The 25,666-nt window shown below is 34.6% G+C and overlaps 1 protein-coding gene and 1 pseudogene across 5 annotated transcripts in view; both read right to left on the bottom strand.

The window, feature by feature from the left end:
- Window positions 1-25,666, bottom strand: part of EPS8 (epidermal growth factor receptor pathway substrate 8) — a 164,407-nt gene that overhangs the window by 28,767 nt on the left and 109,974 nt on the right. For all 5 annotated transcript variants that reach the window (XM_045554263.1, XM_045554264.1, XM_045554265.1 and 2 more), the window contains exons 4-14: window positions 21,461-21,528; window positions 20,244-20,405; window positions 19,971-20,120; window positions 18,174-18,256; window positions 17,483-17,619; window positions 14,305-14,378; window positions 13,006-13,132; window positions 11,168-11,256; window positions 10,726-10,800; window positions 6,476-6,624; window positions 874-1,057 (exon numbers count right to left, since the gene is read on the bottom strand). In XM_045554263.1, the coding sequence (XP_045410219.1) occupies window positions 874-1,057; window positions 6,476-6,624; window positions 10,726-10,800; window positions 11,168-11,256; window positions 13,006-13,132; window positions 14,305-14,378; window positions 17,483-17,619; window positions 18,174-18,256; window positions 19,971-20,120; window positions 20,244-20,405; window positions 21,461-21,528 (1,298 nt within the window). The remainder of the gene's footprint in view (window positions 1-873; window positions 1,058-6,475; window positions 6,625-10,725; window positions 10,801-11,167; window positions 11,257-13,005; window positions 13,133-14,304; window positions 14,379-17,482; window positions 17,620-18,173; window positions 18,257-19,970; window positions 20,121-20,243; window positions 20,406-21,460; window positions 21,529-25,666) is intronic.
- LOC123640885 lies at window positions 22,301-22,400 on the bottom strand (annotated as a pseudogene).

The raw sequence follows: 25,666 nt of genomic DNA, 5'->3' as shown, positions 1-25,666 counted from the left end.
GAAGGATCTAGTCATCATTTACTGTTTCTTCTTCAAACTAGATTTCATTCATCCTCAAGGTTTGATCATCCAATTTGTATTTGTGTAATCAATGTTCAATGCTCTTTTCCAACAGAACAACAAGAGTCATAGAACAATCATTTTTAAGGCATGTGACAATATAGGATACCCAATTTCATCTTCTCAATTTGCTCTCCAAATGGTTATACTCTAAAGCTTACTAAATACTTAAAAATAAAATAAATTTTATGATCCCCTAAAGATGTTATGGTGTTATACATCATTTGAGCCTGAGAACTGGAGTCCACAAAAAGCTTTGGTCCTCTAGCCAGGCTGACAGGACCCCAGAGAGAACTAGGCAAAACAGAGAAAGAGAAAGAGCAAGGGGGGAAGAGGGAGAGGGAAAGGGAGAAAAGGAGGGGGAGAGAGAGAGTGAGAAAGAAGAAAGAGGGAGGGACGGAGGGAGAGCTGCTTGGGACAGGCTTAGAGGATCAAGGTTCAGGGAATTGTCTTGAAGGTCTGACAACGGGAGAGGAAAATAGAAAGAAATAAGCCAAGGGGCAACAGGGGAAATCCCTGACAAAGAGAGAGAGTACCTTCTCAAAAAGACCTAGAGCCCCAGGCCCAGGAGAACAGTGGCAGCAGGGGTAGGAGTGAGGGCCAATAGACTGAGGAGAACATGGGCTGGGGCTGGGCTTTACACAGGAACAGAGCAACTGTCACAAAAGTGACAGAGGTGAGAGAGAGGCGGGAACTTATGAGAAGGTAACATTCAGTCTTTGATTCTAGAACAATAAAAATGAAAACTCACAATTATAAGAGAATACACAGATTATTCTGCTATCTACAAAAGGTGATGCTAAAAAACTTTACCTCTGTGGATAATCTTCTTATTTCTTGTTTGCGCTGATGTTCTGCTACATTTGCCACAGACTCGGCCAACTGGTAAAGATCTTGCTCCATTGGTGCTCCCATGAAGTTCAGCATTGGAGGCTCCCAACCGTTGCGGAACCGTGGAACGTATGGTGCAATAAATTGTTCTTTTGGCCACTCTGCTCTGCAGGAAGACATGAAGACACATAAACAATAAAGTTTTTAATATATCCATGCTCACAATTTTACCTTCACTAAGGAAAGCCACGCACACAAAAAAAACCAAATAACAAAAACCAGAAACAACACATACATAATATGCCCTCTATCCACCCTTTTTAAAAAGGAAAAGCAAACATATTTATGCTAGTATTTAATGCCAATAAAATGAAAGAAGATTAAATTCTGCTGCATGATCTGTTTTCACTACATTGCCTCAATTCTCAATTAAACTCAACTATTTAACATGGGTATAGGTTTCTTAAACTTTGTGTGGGAAGGGAACGTGAAGCTGGAAGCGTGATAAGTATTTGGAGCTTAAACTTCTCTGCTATCCAAAGTAGTTTCCGATTCTTATTTTTTACTCACCTCCCTATCATCATTAGGAAACCTCCGGATATTATTAAAGATGTATCTTTCCAGAAAGAAATAGCCCAGCATGTTCATGAGGTTTATAATCTTTTAAATTATGAAGTAGATAACCAATTTTACAAATTAAATGTATCAGTTTGGTTTTAATCAGGGATTGGTAATCACAATCATCATCCATTGATCATTTAATGACTCTGAGTGACACTTAGTTTTACAAGCTCCTAATAACTCATGAACCACAAAAATAGCTAGGACAAAAATTATGGCTTCATTTTTGCTAGATTACATTGCTTTATCTTTCATGCTTGATTTAACTCTTCATGTTATGCATACATACATATATATATGTATATATATGTATGTATATACACATATATTTTTTTTGAGACAGAGTCTAGCTCTGTTGCCCTGGGTAGAGTGCAGTGGCATCATCATAGCTCACTGAAACCTCAAACTCCTGGGCTCAAGTGATCCTCCTACCTCAGCCACCCAAATAGTTGGGACTATAGGCGTGTGCTGCAACGTCCAGCTAATTTTTCTATTTTTAGTACAGACAGACTGTCGCTTTTGCTCAGGCTGGTCTCGAACTCTTAATGAGCTCTAGTGAGCCTCCCACCTTGGTCTCCCACAGTGTTAGAATTAGAGGCGTGAGCCACCCCACCCAGCCTCCTTCTTTCTTTCTTTTTCTTTTTTATATTTCAAAATATTAGGGGGGTACAAATGTTTCTGGTTACATGGACCGCTTTTGTCATGCTTGAGTCAGGGTTATAAGTGTGCCCAGATAGTGTTCATTGTACCCATTTCTACTATGATGAAATCAGCCATTCTATTTAGATTATGCACTTTCATGATTCTTTTCAATTTTATGAGATTTTAAATCAGTTAGTATATTTATTTCCTAATACTCTTAACAATTAGGATCTGAAAGGAACCTTTTCTCATGTTAAGAGCTAATACATTTCCTTTTGATGGTCATTAATTTTCTCATTTTGAGGGAGGACCCAAAACAAAGTAACTAAATAGCCTGAGCTATTTTTGAACTATGAGACATGATAAATTTAATCAACCTCAGGGGAAAAAATTAAAAGATCCCATCTAGGCTTATCATAAAATCATAACCTATGTAAATCTAATAGATTTTAAAAATCTATTTACAACAGAATATTATCCAGCCACATAAAAGAATAGAATCCTGTCATTTGCAGCACACGGATGGAACAGGAGGTCATTATGTTAAGTGAAATAAGCCAAGCACAGAAAGACAAATATCACATGTTCTTATGCATATATGGGTGTTTCAAAAAGTGGATCTCATGAAGAAAAGAGAGTAGACTGGTGGTTATCAGAGGCCAGGAAGGATAGAGGGGAGGGCAGGTGGATAGAGAGAGATTGATTAGTGGGAACAAATAAACTGTTACATAGAAGAAATAATACCTGGTGTTTAACAGATCATTAGGGTAACTACAGTTAACTTTAATCTATTGTAACATTTCAAAATAGCCAAAAGAGAATAATTTGAATGTTCCTAGCATAAAGAGATAGATATTTAAAGTGTTGGATATCCCAATCACCCTGATGTGATCTTTACACATTATGTGAATGTATCCAACTATCATATGTATGCCCCAAATATGTACACCTATTGTGTATCAATAAAAAATTATAAAAATAAATTTATGGTTTCATGCCTTACATTTAAGTCTTTTATCCATCTTGAATTAACTATTGTGAGTGGTGAGAGATATGGATCTTGTTTCATTCTTCTGCATGTGGCTATCCAATTTTTCCAGCACCATTTACTGAATGGGGCTTCTTTTCCCCAGTGAATATTGTTGTCTGCTTTGTCAAAGATCAGTTGGCAACATGTGGATGGTTTTATATCTGGGTTCTCTGTTCTGTTCCATTGGTTGATGTCTCTATTTTTGTGCCAATACCATGCTGTTTTGGTTACTACAGCCTTGTAGTATAGTTTGAAGTCTGGTAATGTGATGCCTCCAGATTTGTTCTTTTTGCTTAAGGTTGCTGTGACTATTTGCGCTCTTTTCTGGGTACAAATGAAGCATAGAATTATTTTTTTCTAGATCTGTGAAATATGATATTGGTATTTTGATGGCTATTGCACTGAATCTGTAAATCACTTTGGGTAGTATGGACATTTTAACAATGTTGATTCTACCAAACCATGAGCATGATTTGTTTTTCCATTTGTTTGTATCATCTGTGATTTCTTTCCTCAGTCTTTTGTAGTGCTCTTTGTAGAGATCTTTCACCTCCCTGGTTAAGTATATTCCTAGGTATTTTATTTTCTTTGTAGCTATTGTGAATGGTATTGAGTCTTTGATTTGATTCTCAGCTTGACTGTTATTGGTATGCAGGAATGCTACTGATTTGTATACATCGATTTTGTAAACTGAGGCTTTGCTGAATTTATTTATCAATTCCAGGAGTCTCTTGGTTGAGTCTTTGGGGTTTTCTAGATATAAGATCATATCATTGGCAAAAAGCAACAGTTTGACCTCCTCTTTTCTGGTTTGGATACCCTTTATTTCTTTCTCTTGCCTGACTGCTCTGGCTAGGACTTCCAGCACTATGCTGAATAGAAATGAAGACAGTGGGCAGCCTTGCTTTGTTCTAACTCTTAGTGGGAATGTTTTCAACTTTTCCCCATTCAGTATGATGTTGGCTGTGGGTTTGTCATATATAGCTTTTATTGCAGCATAATTCAACCCAAGTGCCTGTCAACTCACTAGTGGATTAATAAAATGTGGAATGTGTATACCATGGAATACTGCTCAGCCATAAAAAAAGGATGAATTAATGCCTTTTGCAACAATTTGGATGGAACTGGGGAGTATTACCCTAAGTGAAGTATCTAAAGAATGGAAAAACAAACACCACATGTCTAATTTAATGTGCACATGCACAGAGGGAAGTAAAACTCAAGAGAAATCAATTAGGGGTAAGGAGAGCAGAGGGGATGGGCAAAAACCTACCTAATGGGTACAATGAACACTATCTGGGTGATGGGCACACTTATAGCCCTGACCTCAAGCATTACAAAAGCTATCCATGTAACCAAAACATTTGTACCCCAGTAATATTTTTAAATTTTAAAAAAAGTAAATAAATTTAAAATCTATTTAGCCATTTTTACATAGTATAACATAAAAATAGGATGATAACAGTGTGCAGTATGATAGCTTTATATATAAATAAATACATTTAAATGGTATTTTCAATATATAAGCAACTGCAATGCCTTTTCTTGAGACAGGGTCTCAAAGGTCTCACTCTGTTGCCAGGGCTATAGTGCAGTAGCATCATCACAGCTCACTGCAACCACAAGTTCCTCCTGCGATCCTCCTGCCGTGGCCTCCTGAGTAGCTGTATCTACAGGGGCATGCCACCACATCCAGCTAATTCTTCTATCTCAGTGTCTCGTGATGTTGCTCAGGCTGGTCTCAAACTCCTGGCTTCCAGCAGTCCCCCTGCCTTGGCTTCCCAAAGTGCTACAATTACAGGCATGAGCCAACATGCCCAGGCAACTGCAACACTTTTAAACAATTTTCTCCTTGGTAAGCGATTCAAGGTATAAGCTATATTCCAACGCAAGCAGTTGGAATATAGTTGCCAAAGCCCAAAAAATAAGTGGGAATAATTTGTATGTGTTTCAATAGGGGAAAAAAAGTAGAAAAAAATTATGAATTGGTCCATGACTTTTATGCCAGCTCATTCAAAAGCATTAGAAAGACAAACTTCTCAGGGGCCATACTGAATGATTAAGTTATGACAGAAATAAAAAGATTTAGATAAATGAGCAAAACAAAAATTATTTATTCACATATAATGAAATTAGACATATTTTTATAACTTGCTTTGCTCAGCAAACATTAGTACTGCAATTGTTAATAACTGGTCTTCCACAGTCACATTATTGACAAATACACAATTCTTAAAATTATCCACTCTTTCTTTCCAATCCAACTGTGACTGCTCTAGTCCTGGAAAATAGCGTTTATAAGGAGCCAGTACTATAGCATTAACATCTCATGAGGCCTCTCTGCCTTCAGTTACTTTTGTCCTTGTCCATGTTAGACTCAACTACCAGGCTGATTTTTCTAAAACATAGATGTAATTATGTCATAGTCCTATTCACAAAGTTAGTGGTTGTCTACAGCCTACAGAACCATATTCCAACTCCTTAGCATGGCATTGGGAGGCTGCATAACCCAGCCCAGCTCATCTCTGTATGCTTCATTTAACACCATTCCTCCTCCCTCCCTTCTCTACAATCATCCACTACCCAAAGTTATATTCCAGCTAAACCCATTCTCTTGCACCATTCCCCTGACTTTCCTACTTCATGCCTTCACTTCTGCTTCTCACTCTACCAGGAAGGCTGTTTCCCTGTTATGTATTACTACAAATCCTACTCATCCTGCTAAAAGGCAGTGTAGCAGAGTAATTATGAACATCGACTCCAGAGCCAGAAGGTATGGGTTCACATCCCTGCTCTGTCACTTACATGCTGTGTGACCTTGGGCAAATTACTTAACTTCCCTGTGCCTCATGTTCCTCCTCTGCAAAATAGGGATAATAACAGTAGCTATGTAAAGTACAAGGAAGAATACATAGCAAGTACTGTGTGGATGTGTATGTCTGTGTATGTGTGTAAACTCTACCTAAATGCATCTGTCAACTTTAAATGCCAGCTCTTCTTTGAAAGCTAACTATTCTCCTCTCTAAACCCTCTTCCCGAGTGCTCCCCCTTCCCAACCAACAGTGTTTACTTTATGACTCGCTCCTGACGTTTATCACGCCTTATATTCCATACACTTCTATCTCCCCTACTAGACTTCTAGCTTTGTAAGGGTTTAGGCTTTTTCATCCTGTAACACCTAGTCCTTCAGAAATAGAAAGTTAAATAAGTGTCTCATTAGATCCACATAATAAACAAAGATTAATGCTTAATGAATTACAAGTATGAAACGCTGAACTCATATATGCTTACCTGGCTTTCATCCAAGTTTCTCCCAATGAAATCCATAGCTGCCGTTCATCCATATTCACAGTATAATTTAAGAAATCAATTGTGTCCTTAGTCAATAGGGGACTGAGTACTGAACTGGCTAGATCAGGCCCTCCTGTTGCCTGCACCACCTAAAAGAATAAACCATTTTTTCAGCAAGATGACTATTCTTTGTGTATTTTCAAAATGTGTAGACAAAAACCCATGCCCAAAACGAGCCCTGCTTTTTATACTCAAATTAAATTTTGATGTCGTACAATGCCTGAATGAAAAAGACCTTGTCAAATCAACCTGTCTAGTCTAACCAGGCCTTAAAATCTAAAATGAAAATTAACAGTTTTTTTTACAGCATTTGCCTACGGACTGCATATGACTATACTTTTTCTAGAAAATATTAATGGCTATACAGAGAATTCTAAGTCAGGTGATTTTGCCATCTCTGTCTTTTTTTTGTTGTTGTTGTTGTTTAAAATATATCTTTACTGGCAAATCTATTATGCCAAATTTGAAAAATATGGTTCCAGAAATGAATACTATCAAGAAAAACAAGGCTCAAGTTAATAGCCTATGCTATGCCTACACAGACGTACAAAAATAAAAGGATATACAGACAAAGGTATGAATAAAAACTGGTACCCTCAATCTACAGCATTTTTTGCCAGAATTTATTTCTAGAAAACATCCTTGGTTTAATATGGATAATTTAATGACTAGCAGAAACAAATACACAGCTGCAACTCTCTGATAAGCAAAATGATGATAAGTGGACGTCCAAAAACTGTCCTAAATTTATTTCTCAGGAACTATTTTCTGCCTTAAAAATGGTAGTTATCTCCTAGAACAGAAACCAGACTCTTTTATAAAAATCTCACCTTCTCAGAGATGTGGCACAAGAAAAAAGGAGATGCTTTGAATGCTCCAGTTGCCCAGGTGCTCTGAGCACACTATGCTGTTTTAAGCCTCTGTGTATTTGCAAATGCTATGCCCAGTTCCCCAGTGTCCTCCATCATTCAGAACTCTACTCAGGTACCACCTCCTGTGGGAAGCCTTTCTTAACCCCACAGTGCCACTCTGACACACCACTCCCCACCCTGCACCCAGCGTCCTCAATACAATTTATGCATGTTAGTAACACATTACATTATAATTTATGGCTTATTTTTCAGTTTCCCTTCCTTGAGGACTTTGACTAAGACTTTATTTTTGACTTTTAATTGTGGAAGACAATTCATTAATGGAATAAATGAAAATAAAAGAAGGAAAATATAGTTAGATAAAGGAGATAGGCTGACTCTTGAGAACAAAACCTATTCTAACTACTTGGCACAGTAATTTTTATCTTCCAAGCCCTATAAGCATTTCCAAGAAATATGCAGGGATGACCAAGAGGGAAAAGTAAGAGACTAAAGTAAAGGAGAAGAGGAATATTAAAACCTCTGGTTTGACAGAGGGAAAAGGAAATGAAAGGTAAGTAGAAGACTCTGGGCCATAGCTCCCTCTCAAGCGTGTGAGTAGGCATGTGCCACGCACGTGTGCTGTGGGGTGCTTGTGTGTACACATGCATGCGAGGTAGAGGGGAGCTACTTACAAGGTTTAAAGCCACTAAATTTTGCCCGGCCGGTACTAGGCCCTGAATAAAAATGTTCCTCCTCATCTCCCTGTCCAGGTAAAATGTCTGGGGCCCTTAGGGAGAATGTTAAATGGCCCAACAGAGGTATTATGATTGGGAAAACCATGAATAAGGTGTCATTTTTAAGAAAGGCAAAGATAAAAGAAATCAATGTTTTTAGATACATACCCTGATCACAAAAACTAATTTGTATACGTTAGGGAAGTCAGTCCCATTATTTCATAGCTCTACTGTAATGGCTAAATAGCTACTTATGATCTGTGAAAGAGTGTGAAAGAACAAGAACAGGCAGGAAAAACTGCTTTGTAAAAAACACTTCCGAATACTCAAACTAAGATAGTATCAAAGGTGTTAAAGAATAAAGAATACAAATTTTATTAATGAGCTAGTATCAGTTTCTTTGCATATGTACGGTCTTAGCCTTGATCTAATTTTTTAAAAAAGCTTATATAGCAAGAATTATTCAACAATAATTAGACAAGTAGAAATCGGATGATCTATATATAGCAGCAACATATGGAAGCATTCATAAATTATTGATCAAAGTCTTGGACTTTCATCTCCTAATCTCTTATTGCTCAGCTTCTGACATTCATGCTGATAATGTTACTTACTTTTCTACATTTTAAAGCAATACTCATTTCATATTCTACTTCAGGTGTTATCTAGTTATCCCTGGGGAAAGAAGGATTAGCTTCATCCTCCCTTACTGCCTCTTCTCAATCTTCTTTGCTGCTGCTTCTTAATCTCCTAATACTGAAAATGCCCATGGCTCAACCAGTCCTTCTTCCTTTTTTTTTGGTAGAGACAAGGTCTTGCTCTGTCACTCAGGCTACAGTACAGTCACATCATCATAGCTCACTGCAACCTCAAATTCCTGGGCTCAAGCAATCCTCCTGCCTCAGCCTCCCAAGGAGCTGGGACTACAGATGCATGCCACCATGCTTGACAATTTTTCTATTTTTTTGTAGAGACTGGGTCTATGTTACTCAGGCTAGTCTTGAACTCTTAGCCTCAAGCGATCTTCCCCCCTCAGCCTCCCAAAGTGATGGGATTACAGGAATGAGTCACCATGCCTGGCCTTCTTACTCTTCTTTATTTACAATCACTCCTTTAGTGATATCATCTGATTTCATGGTACTGAATGTCTTTTAAATACAGATGATTCTTAAATGTATATCTCTATGCCTGATTTCTCCACTGAACTCCAAGTTCTTACACTCAACAATCAATTCAAATTTCCTCATCTGGGTACGACTCAATTCTGACAAATCTAAAACCAAATTCCTCATCTTCCTCCAAAACCCTGCTCTACCTGTGGTCTTCCCCATCTTCATTAATCATCACTCCATCCTGCCAGTCTTGTGCCCAAATTCCTTGGAGATGCCCTTGGCTCTTACACAGCATATCCAAACTATCAGCGAATTGCAACCAGGTAAGATTCCTCACTAACTCCCGTGCTACCTAGTCCAAGCACCATAATCTCCCATTTAGAGTATCTGAATAATTACCCTAGCCCCATCCATCCTCCAAATTTCTAAACAGTAAAGCCAGAGCAATCGTTTTCTCCTGAAAACCCTCCAACTGTCAAAGGTCTCACAGTCCCCTATAAGGACAAGCAAGATGTGTCCTCCTACTGCCTCACTGATCTCATCTCCTTCTAATCTTTTCTTCCCTTATTCTGCTCAAGTGACAATATCTACTTATTCTAAGAATATTCTTTGCATGTTCCCACTTCAGAACATTTACATTAGCTGTTTTCTGTCTGGAATTCTCTTCCTTCAGAAATCTGCATGACTCATTCATTCCTTATTTCCTCTACTTCCGTGGCATCTTCTCAGTGAGGCTTCCCTTAACCAACTCTATTCAAAAAGCATAACACTCCATAACAAGCACACACATGCATGCACTTACCTGTGGTGCTCCCTGGTCTCCACCCTTGTTCTATTTTTCTGCATAGCATTTAATCTTTAGAGAACGGTATTATTTAAGTATTTATTTGGGTTACTGGTTGTCCCTCTATATTAATGTAAGTCCCAAAAGAGTAAAAATTTTTGTCTATTTTGTTCCTGATAAGCCAAGCACATGGGAGGTTTTCAATTACTATTTATTGAATAAATAGATAAATGAATAAACAATTAAATTAGAGATAAGCCAGGAGATAGAAGAACACCTCGATGAAAAGAATATGGGTCTCTGAATGACTTCATGTAGCAAAACCATCCATCAGGCACTAGAATTCTCATGACTAGCCTATTTATTTTGGGAGAATGAGAAAAACGTCTTCATCATTCAAGCCCCATATATTATATACTAGTGTATACTGAAACACTAGTATCCAATAAATCTTTATTTCTTTTAATTTCCCTGGCTCTGTCAGAGATGCCAATTTCTTCATCCATAAAATAAGGTGTTTGAACTAGGTAATTTACAAGGTTCTTTTAAACTCCCAAATTTCACATTCTTAACGTTAACACAGATAGCAAGAGAAATAGTACCCATGAGAAGTAATGAAGAAAAACTGTCTAGATAATCCAGATAGACACTTGGGGTTAAAAAACATACTAAGAATGATTACTTTCTTAAACTAATAAAATCTCACCATATTTAATGGAGTAAATAAAAAGTGAACCAAATCTGCAGCACTGGGGTTCTGAATATGAGACTTCAATTTGGCCTGTAATATAAAGAAAACAGAAAAATATATTACTAAGATATAATTGAACAAAAGACACTCAGAAAGGTCTGGCATAGACTCAGAGTAAGAGCTCTTTACAACTGGGTTCACTTTTAATATATTCATCAGCATGAGCAGAATGAGATTAAAAGTAGTTAATTTTTTTTAAAAATTAAGAGTACCTTACAACCAAGTCTCTTTGATATACCTGTTTTACACTGTGTTGTTTTCATTAAAAGCAAATTAAAACGTACATATAAAAAAATCTATAAAAACACAATTTTATCTCTTAATCAGGAATATCTTGACTAGACTTTGATCTTTTTCATTTACTTCTTCTAATTCTATATAAATAAATTTCACTTACCAGAAGGTTGAATCCATGTTTAAACTTTTGGAGACAGTCAACAAATTCATCAGGAGGAGGGGGTTTTGCACGTAGAGTTAAAACACCCTCTAATGAAATAAGTGAGAGGACGGATAGGTGAGAGCAAAGTTCCAAGAAAATGAAATGAAAAAATAAAAACTACATTTATCTCTGCAAAGTTTAATAATCATTTCAGACATGCTCCCTCGTTACTCTACCACATCTCACAGTCTGACTGTAACAAACTGAGATCTAAAGTTTGTAAAAAACTTCTCTACCCTTAGGCACTACCAATTACTCGTTCAATTCCAGAAATATATAGTTCTTCTATATGCCAGTCATTATGCCTATCATTGTGAAGACTATAAAAATGGGTACACTTAAAGCCCTGCTCTTATAAGCCTTAATGTCTAAAAGACATGAATTTAAATAACAGAGATGTACCAACTGTTATGAGAAGAGACTGCACCTGGTTGGGAGATAAGGAAATATATACCTAAAAGATGTTTCATGGAGAAAGAAGCTTTAAGATGGGATTTAAAGGTTTATTCAAGGGTAATGTTGTGGGAAAAACATCACAGTTGGATAAAAACAGCATAAGCAAAAACATGGAAACAGGAGACTGTATACATATGAAACAACAAACACAAAACATGAAAGCAGAGAAACATGAGAATGGAAGGGTAGATCAAGGTTAGATGGTGGATACCTTTGATTTCCAGGGTGAGGAGGTGGACTGAAATCAATAGAACATGGAACTAACGTGCTTTGTAGCAGAAGAATGAAGTGACTGACTTAGAGCTTTAAGAACGTTCTCACAGCAGAGAGAGTAGAGGCTTGAAGATTGCTTAAAAAGCTGAGTAAAAAATGATGACAGCTTGAAATGGATGCTGGTTTTGAAAATGAAAAGGGAATAAAACTGGATACAGGAGACATTGAGAAAATAAAATTGACGTTGTCTATAAGCTACAGAATGAAGTCAAAGAAGAATCTGTGGATTTGGATCTGAGTGACCAAAAAGATAATAGACCCTTCATAAAGAGAACAGAAGAAATAAGAGGTTTGAGGCACTAAGAAGCAATAATACTTAATTTCAGAATATGTAGGGGTAAGGTATTTATTTCCAGCTATACACATCTAGAAGACAAAGCTAAAGGTCATATGCTTATTATAGAGATTTGCGCAAGAGTAAGATTTGGAAGTCATCTGTAATGGAACGGATTTTTATTTACTATTCTTTTATATATTTCAAGCTATACCATTTTGCTGGAGGAAGTATAAACATTATTTGTATAATTTTAATTTTATACATTTTGAAGCCATCTTAAATAACTGAACTACAACATACTTCAAAATTGCTTGTATGTGACCTGAATGTTCTGTTTGGAGTTTTGTGATAAAAAATTCAAATCCATTGACATTTTAAAATATTGTAATGAAAAAGTCAAACTTCATATTTACCAAAATAATGAGGTCCTATGTTTACAATAAAATAAATCCAAATAAGAGAAGAATAAAGCTATGACTTTAACAGACACTAATTTTATAATTGCTCATGAAAACTATAGATAGATGGTCACTACCTGAATTTCAGAGTTTCTGTGAATCAGGTAAGGCATCCTAGGGTCTTTCTTCACTATAGCCAACTCAGAATCAAAATGGACTCTTCCCTGGACTCTCCTTACTCTTTGCCTAAGTCTCTGGGGTTACCCCCAAAACTAGAAAAGGGACTTGGTCCATAGTCAATGGAGTTTTGCTGAGCAGTTCACAAGAGCAGAAGCTCTGTTTAGCACTGGAGTTCTGAATAATCTTTATAAGATTAAGAAAATCAGACTTACCTCCTGGTCCTTTCCTTTTACCTTTCTTAGTTTTCTTCCTTTTAGAAAGCTCAGAAAATGCTTCAGCTGCTTTTTGTAGTTTTGTGATAAAAAATTCAATGTCATCCAAAATGTGGTTTAAGATTTGCTGAAATTAGAAATTATAAAACAAAATATAAAACAAAACAAAAATATTTTTACCTTAGCTCTATATTCTTAGTCAGTAAAGAATAGAAAGTTGAAAAAAAATGAAAGAAACAACCCAACATGTAAATTTCAAGTTTATCACTAATTCTAAGAAATAGAATCAAACCAAATATATCTGTGGCCAAAGTGACACTGACATTTTTCTTTAGCTTAATTTTGCTCTATTTTTAATGTCATCAAGAGAGCATTCACAATATCTACTCAGGTTATTATTTTCAATTACTCTAATTTTCTCATAATGTTCTTCCACACAAAGTTAGGGGGAAAAATTTCTAAGAAACATTTTGTTAGAACAGCACAGAGCGTTTTTGTTTTCCTAATAAATGTCTCAATCAAGCACTGACAGAGTTATTTCATGGAATTTAAAACAGAATGATGTACTATGCTTTCAGAGATAACTGAAACAATTTTGATTGTCTGATATACTATAGTCTTAGTTGACTTTCTCCATTATGTGTGAAACATGACATTCTTCCAGTTAAAGAACAGAAACTGGGGTTAAACTTTTAAGAGTAACATGTAACACTGTGAAATAAAAATTAAATGCCAAATTTCAAATTCCTTTAAGTATTTGTTTCCAAATAAGCCTGTAACGTGTATAGTGTAAAAAGTTAATCATGTTAACATCATATTCTATTATTATATCACAGGGCACTGTCATTCTATAAAAAATTACTATAGAGAAATAAAAATAAATTTAGAATTATCCTTTATAAAGCATTAAAATTTCCATATCTATTCTTTAAAAATGCTACTTAACTTTTATTGTCTAGTTATTCTAAAATATATTCCTGATAAATGCCAAGACATTAAAAAAATTTCAATTATGAATTAAAAATTATGAGAAAAGAAAAACTGGACTATCTCTCAAATCTGACAATGCAGCTTCAATTCCTTTGCAAACCAGTTAATATGCTAGTTCTATCACAGCCCAAGTCTACTAACTAAATATTAGCAGAAAGGCAAAAATAGTCACGGGAAAAAAAACAACTCAAAGGACACTGAAAAAAAAGTTTTAACAAAACATCTTCATGTAAATCAACTTCATTTCCTTGTGAATATTTTTTCCTCTTAAAAAAAAGCCAATGATCTAAAGATGACTGCTGTACTTACCACATCTCTGTCAATTCGGGCTGCCATCATCTCGGGTGTTTCTTCCTGCTCATGATACTGCCTTGGTTTCTCAACTAGAGAAATGAGAATCAAGTCTTTCAAACTTTTGCTTAAACATTACCAATATATGTAATTAAAATATGAAAATTAGCTAGAAAAGAGTGTCAATTGCAAAAAGGAACATCTCCCCTGGATACACAAATCAAAACTGTGCTCATAATCCTTGAAATGCATCCTTGCCACCACTCACAGAAGCATTTGGGCAGAGCTAAAGCATCAACCTGCATATCTTTATGATGTCTGTTCACCCTGTAACGTCCCCTATATTCTCCCTCTTTCTAGTGTCAGTCACCTGTGGAACCAACCCTAACTTAGCACCCTTTAATTCCTTCACAAGTAAGAAACACAAACCAGCATTTAAGCACCCACTTATCAAAAAGTAGCTAAGTTCTAACGCAAGAAAGCTACTGATTTTTATACATTCCAACACTGACTATAATGAAGTTTTGAGAGTTCTGATAGTAGACTGCTTCTTAAAATTCTAGTGCAATTAAACTTAAATCCCACAATGTTGGGCTATTTTTAAGCCACATGCTTTAAAAAAAGAAATATCTACAGGAATTTACAAATTAAAAAATAAATGTCTTAGGGCATTCTAGATGTTACCGTTGCTCAGTTGGCTAGAGCAGCAGTCCCCAACCTTTTTGGCACCAGGGACCAGTTTCATGGAAGATAGTTTTTCCATGGACTGAGGGTTGGGGAGCAATGGAGCTCTGTGGGGTCTGGTCCCTAACAGTCTGGCCTGGTGGTTGGGGACTGCAGGGCTAGAGCATGATGTTAATCATGAGGTCATTATCATGAACTTCCTTCTGGTATGAGTCAGTTAACACTATCACTAAACACAGATGGTTATTACAAATATTTCATAGCAGATTAACTTTTAAAATGTATAGATGGAACAGGAGAAATGTATTACCATGCATGGAAATATAAACCATGATACATCATCATGATTCATGATGTTTAATACAGAGAACTATAAAATACATGGAAAACTCTATATTGCTATGCCTCCTCTGTACTAACTTTACCCATAACTGAAACACTTGCCAATAAAAAAAAAAAAGAACAAAGAAGAAATCACTGAGTCTTATGAAAGTGGCTGTTAACTACTCTAAGATAATTAAAATTTATACAAATGAAAAATTGCCAGTTAGCTGCTGTTTTACACATAGTTAGCTGCTGTCTTGACTATAGTATACTACTACAGAAAGCAGTAAATTGAAGTTGAAATATAGATATTGGAAACTCCTGCTAAGTATCCCCCCAAAATATCATTTAGATGGCAAAGTGAGGGGGAGATATGGTATTTCTAGTACTTTGTCAGGTCTGAGACACTACTAGGAACCTAGTGCCACTGCCACAATTCTACAGAGATCAGTTTTGGAAGTTAAGGGTAGACATACTCCAGGGATTCAAAGAAGGAGCTGTTTAGCCTGCGTCAACCAGAGCCTTCAGAGGGATCATTACGATATTTCTTTTGGGGGGCTTTCCAACTAATAACTAGCCCGGATCCAGACAGAACCTCATGTGATAAGTGTGTTCTGTTTGGCCTAGTGGTAAATTAGAAGTTTTGAGAACCTTATCTCACTGTAATATAAACAAAGGACATGGCAGAGAGTATTTCAGACAAAATCTAATGAGGGCTAAGAAACCCCTGGGGATAAATTCTCTCTGTTGTAAATTGCATTAGGTTTAACATGTTTTTACAAGTTTGTTCACAATGTCTATAAACTTAGATTGTCTTATCCTTCCTCCAATTCAAGGAAGACTGTTTTGACCACTCTCAAAAAAAACAAAAAAAATCCCCTCCCCCAAAACAATAACAAAAATACTGTAAGTACACAAAAAGTAGAAAACACAATAAACTCCTCCTTAGTGTTTTAAACACAACATTTTAAATACAAAGTGGATGAATAGAAACTTATATATTCCTGAAAACAGAAACACTTATAAAATTAAAATAAGCAATAACAGTTACTTTATTTTTGAAAATGGATGCTTCAGAGATTTCTTTCTTTCATCTCTCTGGTAGCTGTGCTTACAAGTAGCCCTCTGAAAATACCTTTAAGAATACGAGAAACCAAAATAAACTGGAAAATAATTCAGAAAAAAAATGAACTCTAGGTACTGTTACAGGCATTATTTGCTTTCAGAGTCACAGCAACCTATGAATTATTATCTCCATTTTACATGAGACTCAAGTACAGAGAACTTTCCAAGATCACACAGGTAGACAGATCTAGTTCTTGCTTCAGAGCTCAGCTTTTGACACACCATATTCAAAGTAGAGTCCCATGTCACTCATTTTGGTAAGTAAGTTATATTGTTTAACTGCACTGCCATATATCCTGTATGAATAATACTTTACTGGATAAAGAATAAGTGATTTAAGAAGTCCCCCTGGAGTAGGAGGCAAAATGTGAGGCTCTAGAGTTAATCAAATTCAAATTTGCTGAATCACAATTTACTCATCCTTAAAATGGAGAGACTGGACCAAACATAATTTAAGCCATTTTCTGGTTATAAAAATTTCAGATTCTAGTAAAATGTTCTGACATATAAAAAGTTACACTAAGTTCTATGTTATAATTGTTTTTAAAAAGAATGCCAAGGTAAAATTATGCTACACGCATAGAGCCCTTTTAACAAGTTTAGCTAGATGATGAGTGACTTTTCCCCCTCCACTGCCAATACCCTACCTGTGTCCTGCATCCTTTCCATTACCCCAACAAATCTGTCCCAAAAGGGACAGTAGTTAGATAATAATAAATGGAAATAATGTGAAGTACAATCTAAAAATAAAAAAAAAAAAGAGTCTCTTATTTGGTATATATTCTATTACCATCTTTTTCTCAGTCAACTGAAACTTCCTCTCTTGGCATTAAAAAGAAAAAAGACTCTCCTATTAATATCATATTTATTAAATGGCTGGTCTGAACTCTCACAGATAGTAATCTTAAACAGTATTCAATGCTTAACTTTTCTTTATCTAAGATTTAATTTTTTAAAACTAACCTCAGGCTTCAGCTCAGAAATCAGCATCAGAATTTGAAAGCAAGAACTGTCACAACCCACAGGAAAGTATTCAATAAGTGTTATTTCTAAAACTACTCACAGTCCCCTTGGTCAGCTGCCCACGCAGACCAGGCTGCCACTCGACTTCTAACATCCACCTGGGTAACAGTCCCAGGGGGTGCAGGGGCAGGAGCCCTTGGTGGAGGTGGTATACCAGGGTCTGCTTTGGAAATCATTCTAAAAAAGATGAAAACAAACTGAATTTTTACCATCTCTATTTCTATAACACATCAATTCTCTCAATTTATGATTCAACCTTGAAAAGAACTATGTAAAGTGGCAATAAAGAGCTCCTAACCATTCCATATTATGTATATTTATAAATGTGCATAAAATACAAAACAATCAAAATTCAGCTGAAAACTACATTGAATTTTTTTCTGGGTCTCATGTGATTTGGAAGGGCTGTGGACCAATTACAGCCCTAATGTCTGGTTTGTACTTCCCTAAGCTAACTTCTCTTAAAACACCACTTATCTTTTCATGACTCTCTGTGACTTCCAACACCAGTAAGAGAAGCCATATCAGAGAAAGATCAGAAACATGGAGGGAAAAGGAGCAAATATATACTGACAAACTTGAGAGAGCAAGTGTGTTAAGACTACAGATTGTAATCAGTAAAATACAATAATATACCTCCAATGAAAATAATTTTTCTAAACTTTTAGGGTAAAAAAAAAAGACTTAAAAACAAATCGGTTCTATTCCTTAATTTCTTTTAATGTTTTTACCTCAGGGCATCAGGTCGCCTCTTCTGTTTCCCTCCTTTACTGTCACTGATTGCACTTTCAATATCTTCGCTAATTAGGTTTGCCTGCAATGAGACACAAGTTACCTGGAAGGTTATAGATTTTTCTGAATCTGGATATGCAGGTTAAAACAGAAAAAGGGATTATGCTCCTTGTTTTAATCAATAAGTATCTTGATGCAAAAAGTCTTTTTTTAAAGTCTGCTTTTAAAACATGACTCTTGAAGTTTTTAATTGTCAACTATATGAGGACAGGGTGCAAAAGCTGAAGGAATTTTTAAAGATTATCTAATCCTGATTCTGCTAGGAGAAAAGCCATTCTTGAACATAGGCAAACATAAAAAGGATGTGCATATGCTGAGAGTATAAGTACATGCTGAACATGAGACTGGGTAAACATCTCCACCTGAGAAGAAATGAAGGGGTCAGAAGAAGCAAGTGCATGGAGAGTACAGTTCCCGCCCTTTCTCATCCACAACATCCACTGGACACTCATTAACCCACTGAAACAAACCCCTGAGTCCCAGCAGAGTCACAGTATTCAGTAAATCCATCTTGAACCCATCACTATCACCCTCCCACAACAAATAAAGCAAGTTCTTTGTTCTCAAAATTGAAATCCAGAAACTCTACTCAGAATAGCAACTCTTAGTTCCCAGGGGGACTTTTAGAGCACAGATACAAATATCAAATTTGAAATGTTTTTTAACTTAGTCCTCTGTTTTCAAAATGTTTGAATTAAATTTTACTATATTTTCAGAGCAAAATATTCCCCCTTTAATATTTATTGATTTAATACATTTAACCTTACAAAATTCTTAATACACTTATGACTTTCAAAAGGTACTACATAAAAATCTGATGACTGTCACATATACAAATTACCTAAATGCCAGCTGTTTTCAAATAAGATTTTTAGAAAGTCATCTATGACATAAATTGAAATTAGAAGAAAATTGTAAAATACATATTTAGTCAATCTTAATTTATTCTATCATATTTTAATGTCAAAAATACAGAAAAATTAAGTGACTCTTTATGCTAATCTTCCAGAATTTCTTTATAAAGATAAAAGTTACTTGGATATTTCATAATCTATAATCAAAATGATAAATTACTGCTTTGGCAAAGTACCAATTAACACAAAATTATTTCTCTCTTAGAGAAATCAACTCAGGAAATAAAGGCATTCAAGGTTGGAGATAACTTCTAAGGTCCAATAAAGCATCCCAAATTATAATCATTTGAAATTACACTGTACTTGGAAATAGAAACTTTCAGGATAGCCTGTTATTACTGGCTCAACTATTTTCTCATATCACTTGGGGATCACAAAGCTTGAGCAATTATTCAAGTCATATAATTAAATGGTGAATTTAAATCAATATCGTGGGATATGTCTAAGTACTTCATTGCAATCATCCATGCTATGTGATCAGTGCAGAATAAATTAAGATTGCATGATTATTTATTATCCACAAAGCATGATTTCAGAAGAATCAATTTTTAATTATAAGTCCAAGGTACTTCATGAGAATTTAATATATTATCTACCTTTTTAAAAAATAATAATACATTTGACTTTTTAATATCATTCTAATTTCCCCTTTATTTATTTGGCATGGAAACTCTAAGGAAGATACTAAGGTATTTATTTGCCCTACAAAATTCTCAGAGAAACTAAACATCTAGTATCTAATAGCTGGCCATATGATCAAAATAGGTAATGCTGCCAGAACATCTGCTCAAAGGGGAAAAAAAAAGGTCACCATTCTTTTACCTTAATCTCATCACACTGGAACAGATGAAGATCTGGCTTGTTCTGGGTTGGCTCTTTGCACACTAGGGCAAGAATTGAATCATAGCTGCATGAATGCATCACAGCTTGGCAGTGCTGGATTGTGTTTAAAGGAAAATTCTCCAGTTCATTCTATAAATAAAGTAAATATTTTATTTTGTCAAACTTTTACTCATTTTCAAACAATTTGGCCTGATTGTAAACATTAATATTTCTGCAGCTTCTTGGAAAACAATATAAATTTTACAAACTTGCCTTTGATTCTAAATCAATCAGGCTCACAGCTCTGTCATCCACCTGAAGAATCATATCTTGAGTCCACACTTTGCCCTTGGCATCAAGCAATTTCAGCTTCCTTATTCCATCATCAACAGTTATCATAGCATCTTTCCGATCCAGAACAAAGGTAGTCAAGTGCTTATGATTGGCAAAAAAAAAAAAAAAAAAAAAAAAAGATTTATAATACACACAAACACATACACAACCTCTTAGTACACATTTTCCAAAAGAAAGTAGAATTAATCTAATTGAGTTCACTAGCAGAGAAGTGAAGGACAAACACAAAGTACTCTAAAACTTTATGATTATCTAATTGAGAGAATGAAGTCAAGCAGGTTTTTGTTGAATGAAGAAAATGATGACTTGACTCATAAGTTATCTAAATCTGTTTCATACCGAGCCATCTTGAACTACATAAACATGGCATTAAAAACAAATTCTTAACAGCTTAAATAACATTCCTTTAAAATAAACTTTCCCCCATTTTATTCTATTATGGTTATCTAAATGCTGAAAAATAGCAGGCTATCTATATGGCAGCTTTGAAATCATGGACACTGATACTGCAGAGTAGCAACGGCTCAATTATAGGCTGTAATAGCTGTCAAACTCTTCAATCTACTGAAACCACTTAATGAAACAAAACTGTTTAAATTTAATTAAGCATACTTGAGATAGATAGAAAACTGAAAATAAGATCAATTTGAAATTACCTCCCCGCTTAAATATTTTCTATTATAAGCAGAGGTCACCTAAATAAATTCCAAGAGCAAATATCTTAAAAGATAACAATAGGGCAAAAACTAAAAAAGAAACCATTGTTTAAATGAAACCAGTAATGACTTTAGATAAAACTAAAAATAAAACCACTCACTGAAACTGTCAAAGGCTTAGTTTCAAGAAGATTCTATAGTACAAAATAGAAGCTTTTGTCCTGTTTTAACCAAAATAAGGATGGCAATAACAAATGAATAGTAATTATGATACTTATTAATATGTACTCTTTGTGAAAATAGACCACAGACTAATAAGATACTTTCATATGTAACATTTCAGTTTCATAAAAATTTTTGAAAGTCAACACAACTTAAAATACATTATAGGAATAAAATAAAACATAATTCTGATTTTACTTCCAATTTTATGTCCCTTAAGGTTCAATCTAAATATTATCAAACACCAGAACATCTTACTTCAACATGGTACTGGGATATATCTGACACACTGCTGATGCTGTCACGTGCATAATTCTTCCTTTGCTCTGAAAGAGAAATTTAAAAAGCCATTATTTATCCATTAATAGGCTGAAGTTCATACATTGGTATCATGTGGCCATTTCTAAAACTAGTCTATCTCACATATAAATACAGTAGTTAACAAGTCACCATTGTGTGGTGTATCTGAAAACACTCATTATTCACAGTAAATCTAAAACCCACAGGAAAGCCTAAATGATATGCAAGAACAATTTGACCCACTATAAATTTTCAGAATTCCAAAGGTTAACAAGATTATAAATGCTCTAAGAAAAAGAGTTATTTTATCTGAAGGTTTTATTAATCAGGAACCTACTGTTTGGCAAAAAGATAAAAAACTGGCTTGTAAATTTCATCTGTTAATGCACTGAGACCAAAATATTAAATACAATTGAAAATACTGTCATAGATACTGTATTATATGAGTTAGACTACATTATTATTAAATAAAATAGGCACTATAAAGAACATCTCCTTTCACAACATCCAAACTATGGACAGTGTCAGAGGAGATTCAAAAGATGAGTCAATCATAGTGATTGCCATTAAATATTAACAATTTTCACACATTTATAGAACACACAAATGTGATACTTAGAATTGTAGATATAAACTGTTAGGAAAAATGAGAAAGTTGGGTAGAAAGTTTCATATCAAACTACTTAAAAGAAAAAAGAAAACTTTAATTTTCTTTTCTGAAATGCTGCAAAACCAAAAAATATTAAAATATAAAATGTGTGTTGACAGTATTTGGTATTTGTTATTTTCTTTTTTATTTTAAATATGGAACACTTTATGAATTTATGTGTTATCCTTGCACAGGCTAATCCTTTCTGTATTGTTCCAATTTTAGTAGGTGTACTGCCAAAGTGAGCTCTATTTGTTACTTTTTAATCAAACAATTTGCTTACTTGTAAATTCAGAGTTGCCCTATTTCCTCTAAAACAGAATGCTATGATGAAAAAGAACTCTAAGGGAGGGGATCAGTAGATTTTTGATTCTAGTTTTGGCTCTGTCATTAAGTAGGAAACAAAATTTGGGCAAAACACTTAATGCCTTGGACCACAGCACCCTTACTGTAAAATAAAAAGGTTAAATAAATCTAAGTACCCTTAGCTCATTAAAATTCTGATATATTCATATATATATATGTAACTTAACTTTCTTAACAACCAATTTTTTCTAAATATAAACATGTTTCTTTCACTTAATATAGAAACTTAGGTACTCCTACAACAGCAGAAGTTGAAAAGATCTGCTAAACATAAAAGCAAAGTATGAAAATATAAAGTACATATATGTAGACTTAGAATGTTAACATAAATTGTTTTAAAACTTCAATAAATCTTTGTTTCAAAACACATATGAAAGTCACTTATCATTTACATTTACTTTAAAAATTTAGATGGAAATCTCCATATTCCCTATATCAATATCACTCTGATATTCCAATATGTTCTATTTTTGCTTTTGCAGCATCAAAATTACTTAATAAAAACAGACACACTACAAAATTCAGTCTTTTCTACCTTTCTTTTTTTGTTTGGATGATGACCTGAAGAAGTATGATCCATCTGGTCCTACCAAAATAATGTGATCAAAAAGAAAGATCTGGTTTCACCTCAAATTTTCTACTCCAACGTAACAAAGCATAAACCTTCACTTACATGACTGTATTCTACATATTTAAAAAAGTGAACAACCATAATTTTTCTGATTAGTTGAAGATTAATAAATGTGAGATATTAAAACACAGATAATTGTTTCTGGGAGAACCATTATGACTCTTGAAATGTAATAACGTAATTCAGGGATACATCTGACAAAAGCACATCTAGAAATAATCACTATTTCAGAATCACTGGTTCATCATATTCTAATACAACTCTCATGGTAGACTCAGAACATGAGGGTAGTTCTGCTTCGTTCGATCCAACCTGAGGATAGTAAAAGAAATGGCAACAGTTACCATGCTATCCAGTTATACTATGGTAGCTCCAGGATGTTCAAATGCTTGACTTAGTCTTTCAGATAAGTGATTGGCAAACACAGCTGAAGGTCCAAAATACAGTATGTTTATACTTAGATATTCTCATTATGAAGTAGTAGGAATTTATATCCCCAGATTTCCCAATATATAGCTTCTCAGTCCCACAGAAACATAGTTTACAGAAACAAAAAAAACCTATTTCATAGCATTTTAAAACACTATGATATTAACTGATCACTTTGATTGCCCAGAAGATATGGCGTCATTTATAACATTGCAAATCATGTACCCATTTTAGAAATTCCTAAGCAGCTTTCTCTCCTGTATTTCATAATAAGATGTATGTTATAAGAAATTACCTTTTAAAAATCCTAAAAATGTATAAATGTCATAAAATAGATTTACAAATAAACTAGTAGTTCCAGTGATTTTTAAGTCAACAAATAAAGGTTAATATTAATGCTTTAATAGGCAATGTTAAAAGAAGTTTACTAAAAGGCAACTATAATACATTTCTTTTTTATGAGAATTATATGGACTCACAAGAACAAATGTAAATAGTAATTATGCTCCTAAGCTGAAAATCTCATAAAAGCCTTAAAACAGTGTAAAAAGCCTACATAAAGTCTCTCAACACTACTCAAGATGAAGCCTCTAATGAAGTTCACCACTTTCTCTTACAATGGTTCTCCTCTTTGATTGCACATGGGGCCCGACTACACAAGAGATTCTAATATTAACTGGTCTAGGGTGCAGCCTGGGTACTCCACTTTGCAAAAGCTCCCCAGGCAATTCTAATGTGCAGCTAAGGTACTCCAAAATCTGTGTAAATGTCAACTCATCTACTGTATGCTATCTCTTTAAGCAGAAAATTTTCCTTTCCAAATTAACAGTGTAAATCATGGTCAAATGGTACATGAAATAATAAATAAATCTACCAGTAGAGCTTTGGATTTCAAGTATTATTAGATGCTCAATATAGAGTAAGTCAATGTCTCCCTCCTCCCCCACCTCTTTCTTTCTCTTACAATCAGTTAGAGTTGGGAACAAAACTAACTTGCTTACAGCACCACTGGTTCTGTTGCATTATTTTTCCTATTAGCTTTTCTCCCATGGTCCAGAATATACAAATCCAAACAGACAGAATTAGATGAATTCAGTAACCAATGATGAAAATTCTATACATATCATTTTAGCATTATTGATATCCTGCACAAAAATCAATTATTTTATTTCCAGATCAGAAATAGTAAATTTAGGTTTCATTTAACTCTTTAATTACTACAATTGCAACTAGAAGTATGCAGGCCTCAGTATTTATAGTTAGTTCCCTTTCACCTGCATTGCTGTTTATGCATATCATAGCAACATGTGAAACAGCTAATATTCAGAGATAAAGCTAATATTTAGAAAACTTTTATTTTCTTTCTTTCAAAACAAAATGTTGCTTAGAAAGTAGGAATTTGGCCATTACAAAGACAAAAGTAACATAAAAGCAGCTGCTGCTATTTCTCTCTCTAAATAAAACAATGGGCTGGAGCTCATATTACTTTACACTTATAAAACTTTCAACCACAATAAGGGAGAATTCCTCTCCTACTAGTGTACAGTGTATAATTTCCATAGAGGAGAGGTGCTTAATGGGAATTGGTAAGGAGCACCGAGTGATAATTACAAGCTCTCATTATTAGGCAACTATCACAGTTTGACAGATCAGTATTTAAACCAAATACTGTTTTAAAATACAAACAAGTTAATTTTTAAAAACTACATCATTTAAGAATTAACTTTATTGGCCTGTTCAACAAATCATTAAAATGGCTTATCCCATGAAGTTAAAAGGAGCTTCAAAATTTTCAGTTAAGTTGGGAAAATTGCCAAACTGTCTTTTGGAGTCTCCTGCTCTGGTACATTCTATCAAGATGAATTTTGACTCTAACGTTTAGCCCCATTTTCTGGGACTCTTCAATCATGGGCCATTTACTTATTATGAATTTAAAAAAAAACCCATAAAATACAATATTTTGTTCTCTGAAAAAAATATTTAAATGTTTCCTCTAAATAAAATAGACACTGAAAATAACAAGAATGGGAAAAGAGGAATGAGTTTTCACTCATAAGTGCCATGTGAATGTTTAAGAGATTGCTTGAGC

This window comes from Lemur catta, chromosome 6, assembly GCF_020740605.2.
Source record: "Lemur catta isolate mLemCat1 chromosome 6, mLemCat1.pri, whole genome shotgun sequence".
Taxonomy (NCBI): Eukaryota; Metazoa; Chordata; class Mammalia; order Primates; family Lemuridae; genus Lemur; species Lemur catta.
The sequence above is the reverse complement of the archived record's forward strand: the minus strand, read 5'-3'. Positions and strand labels throughout refer to the sequence as shown.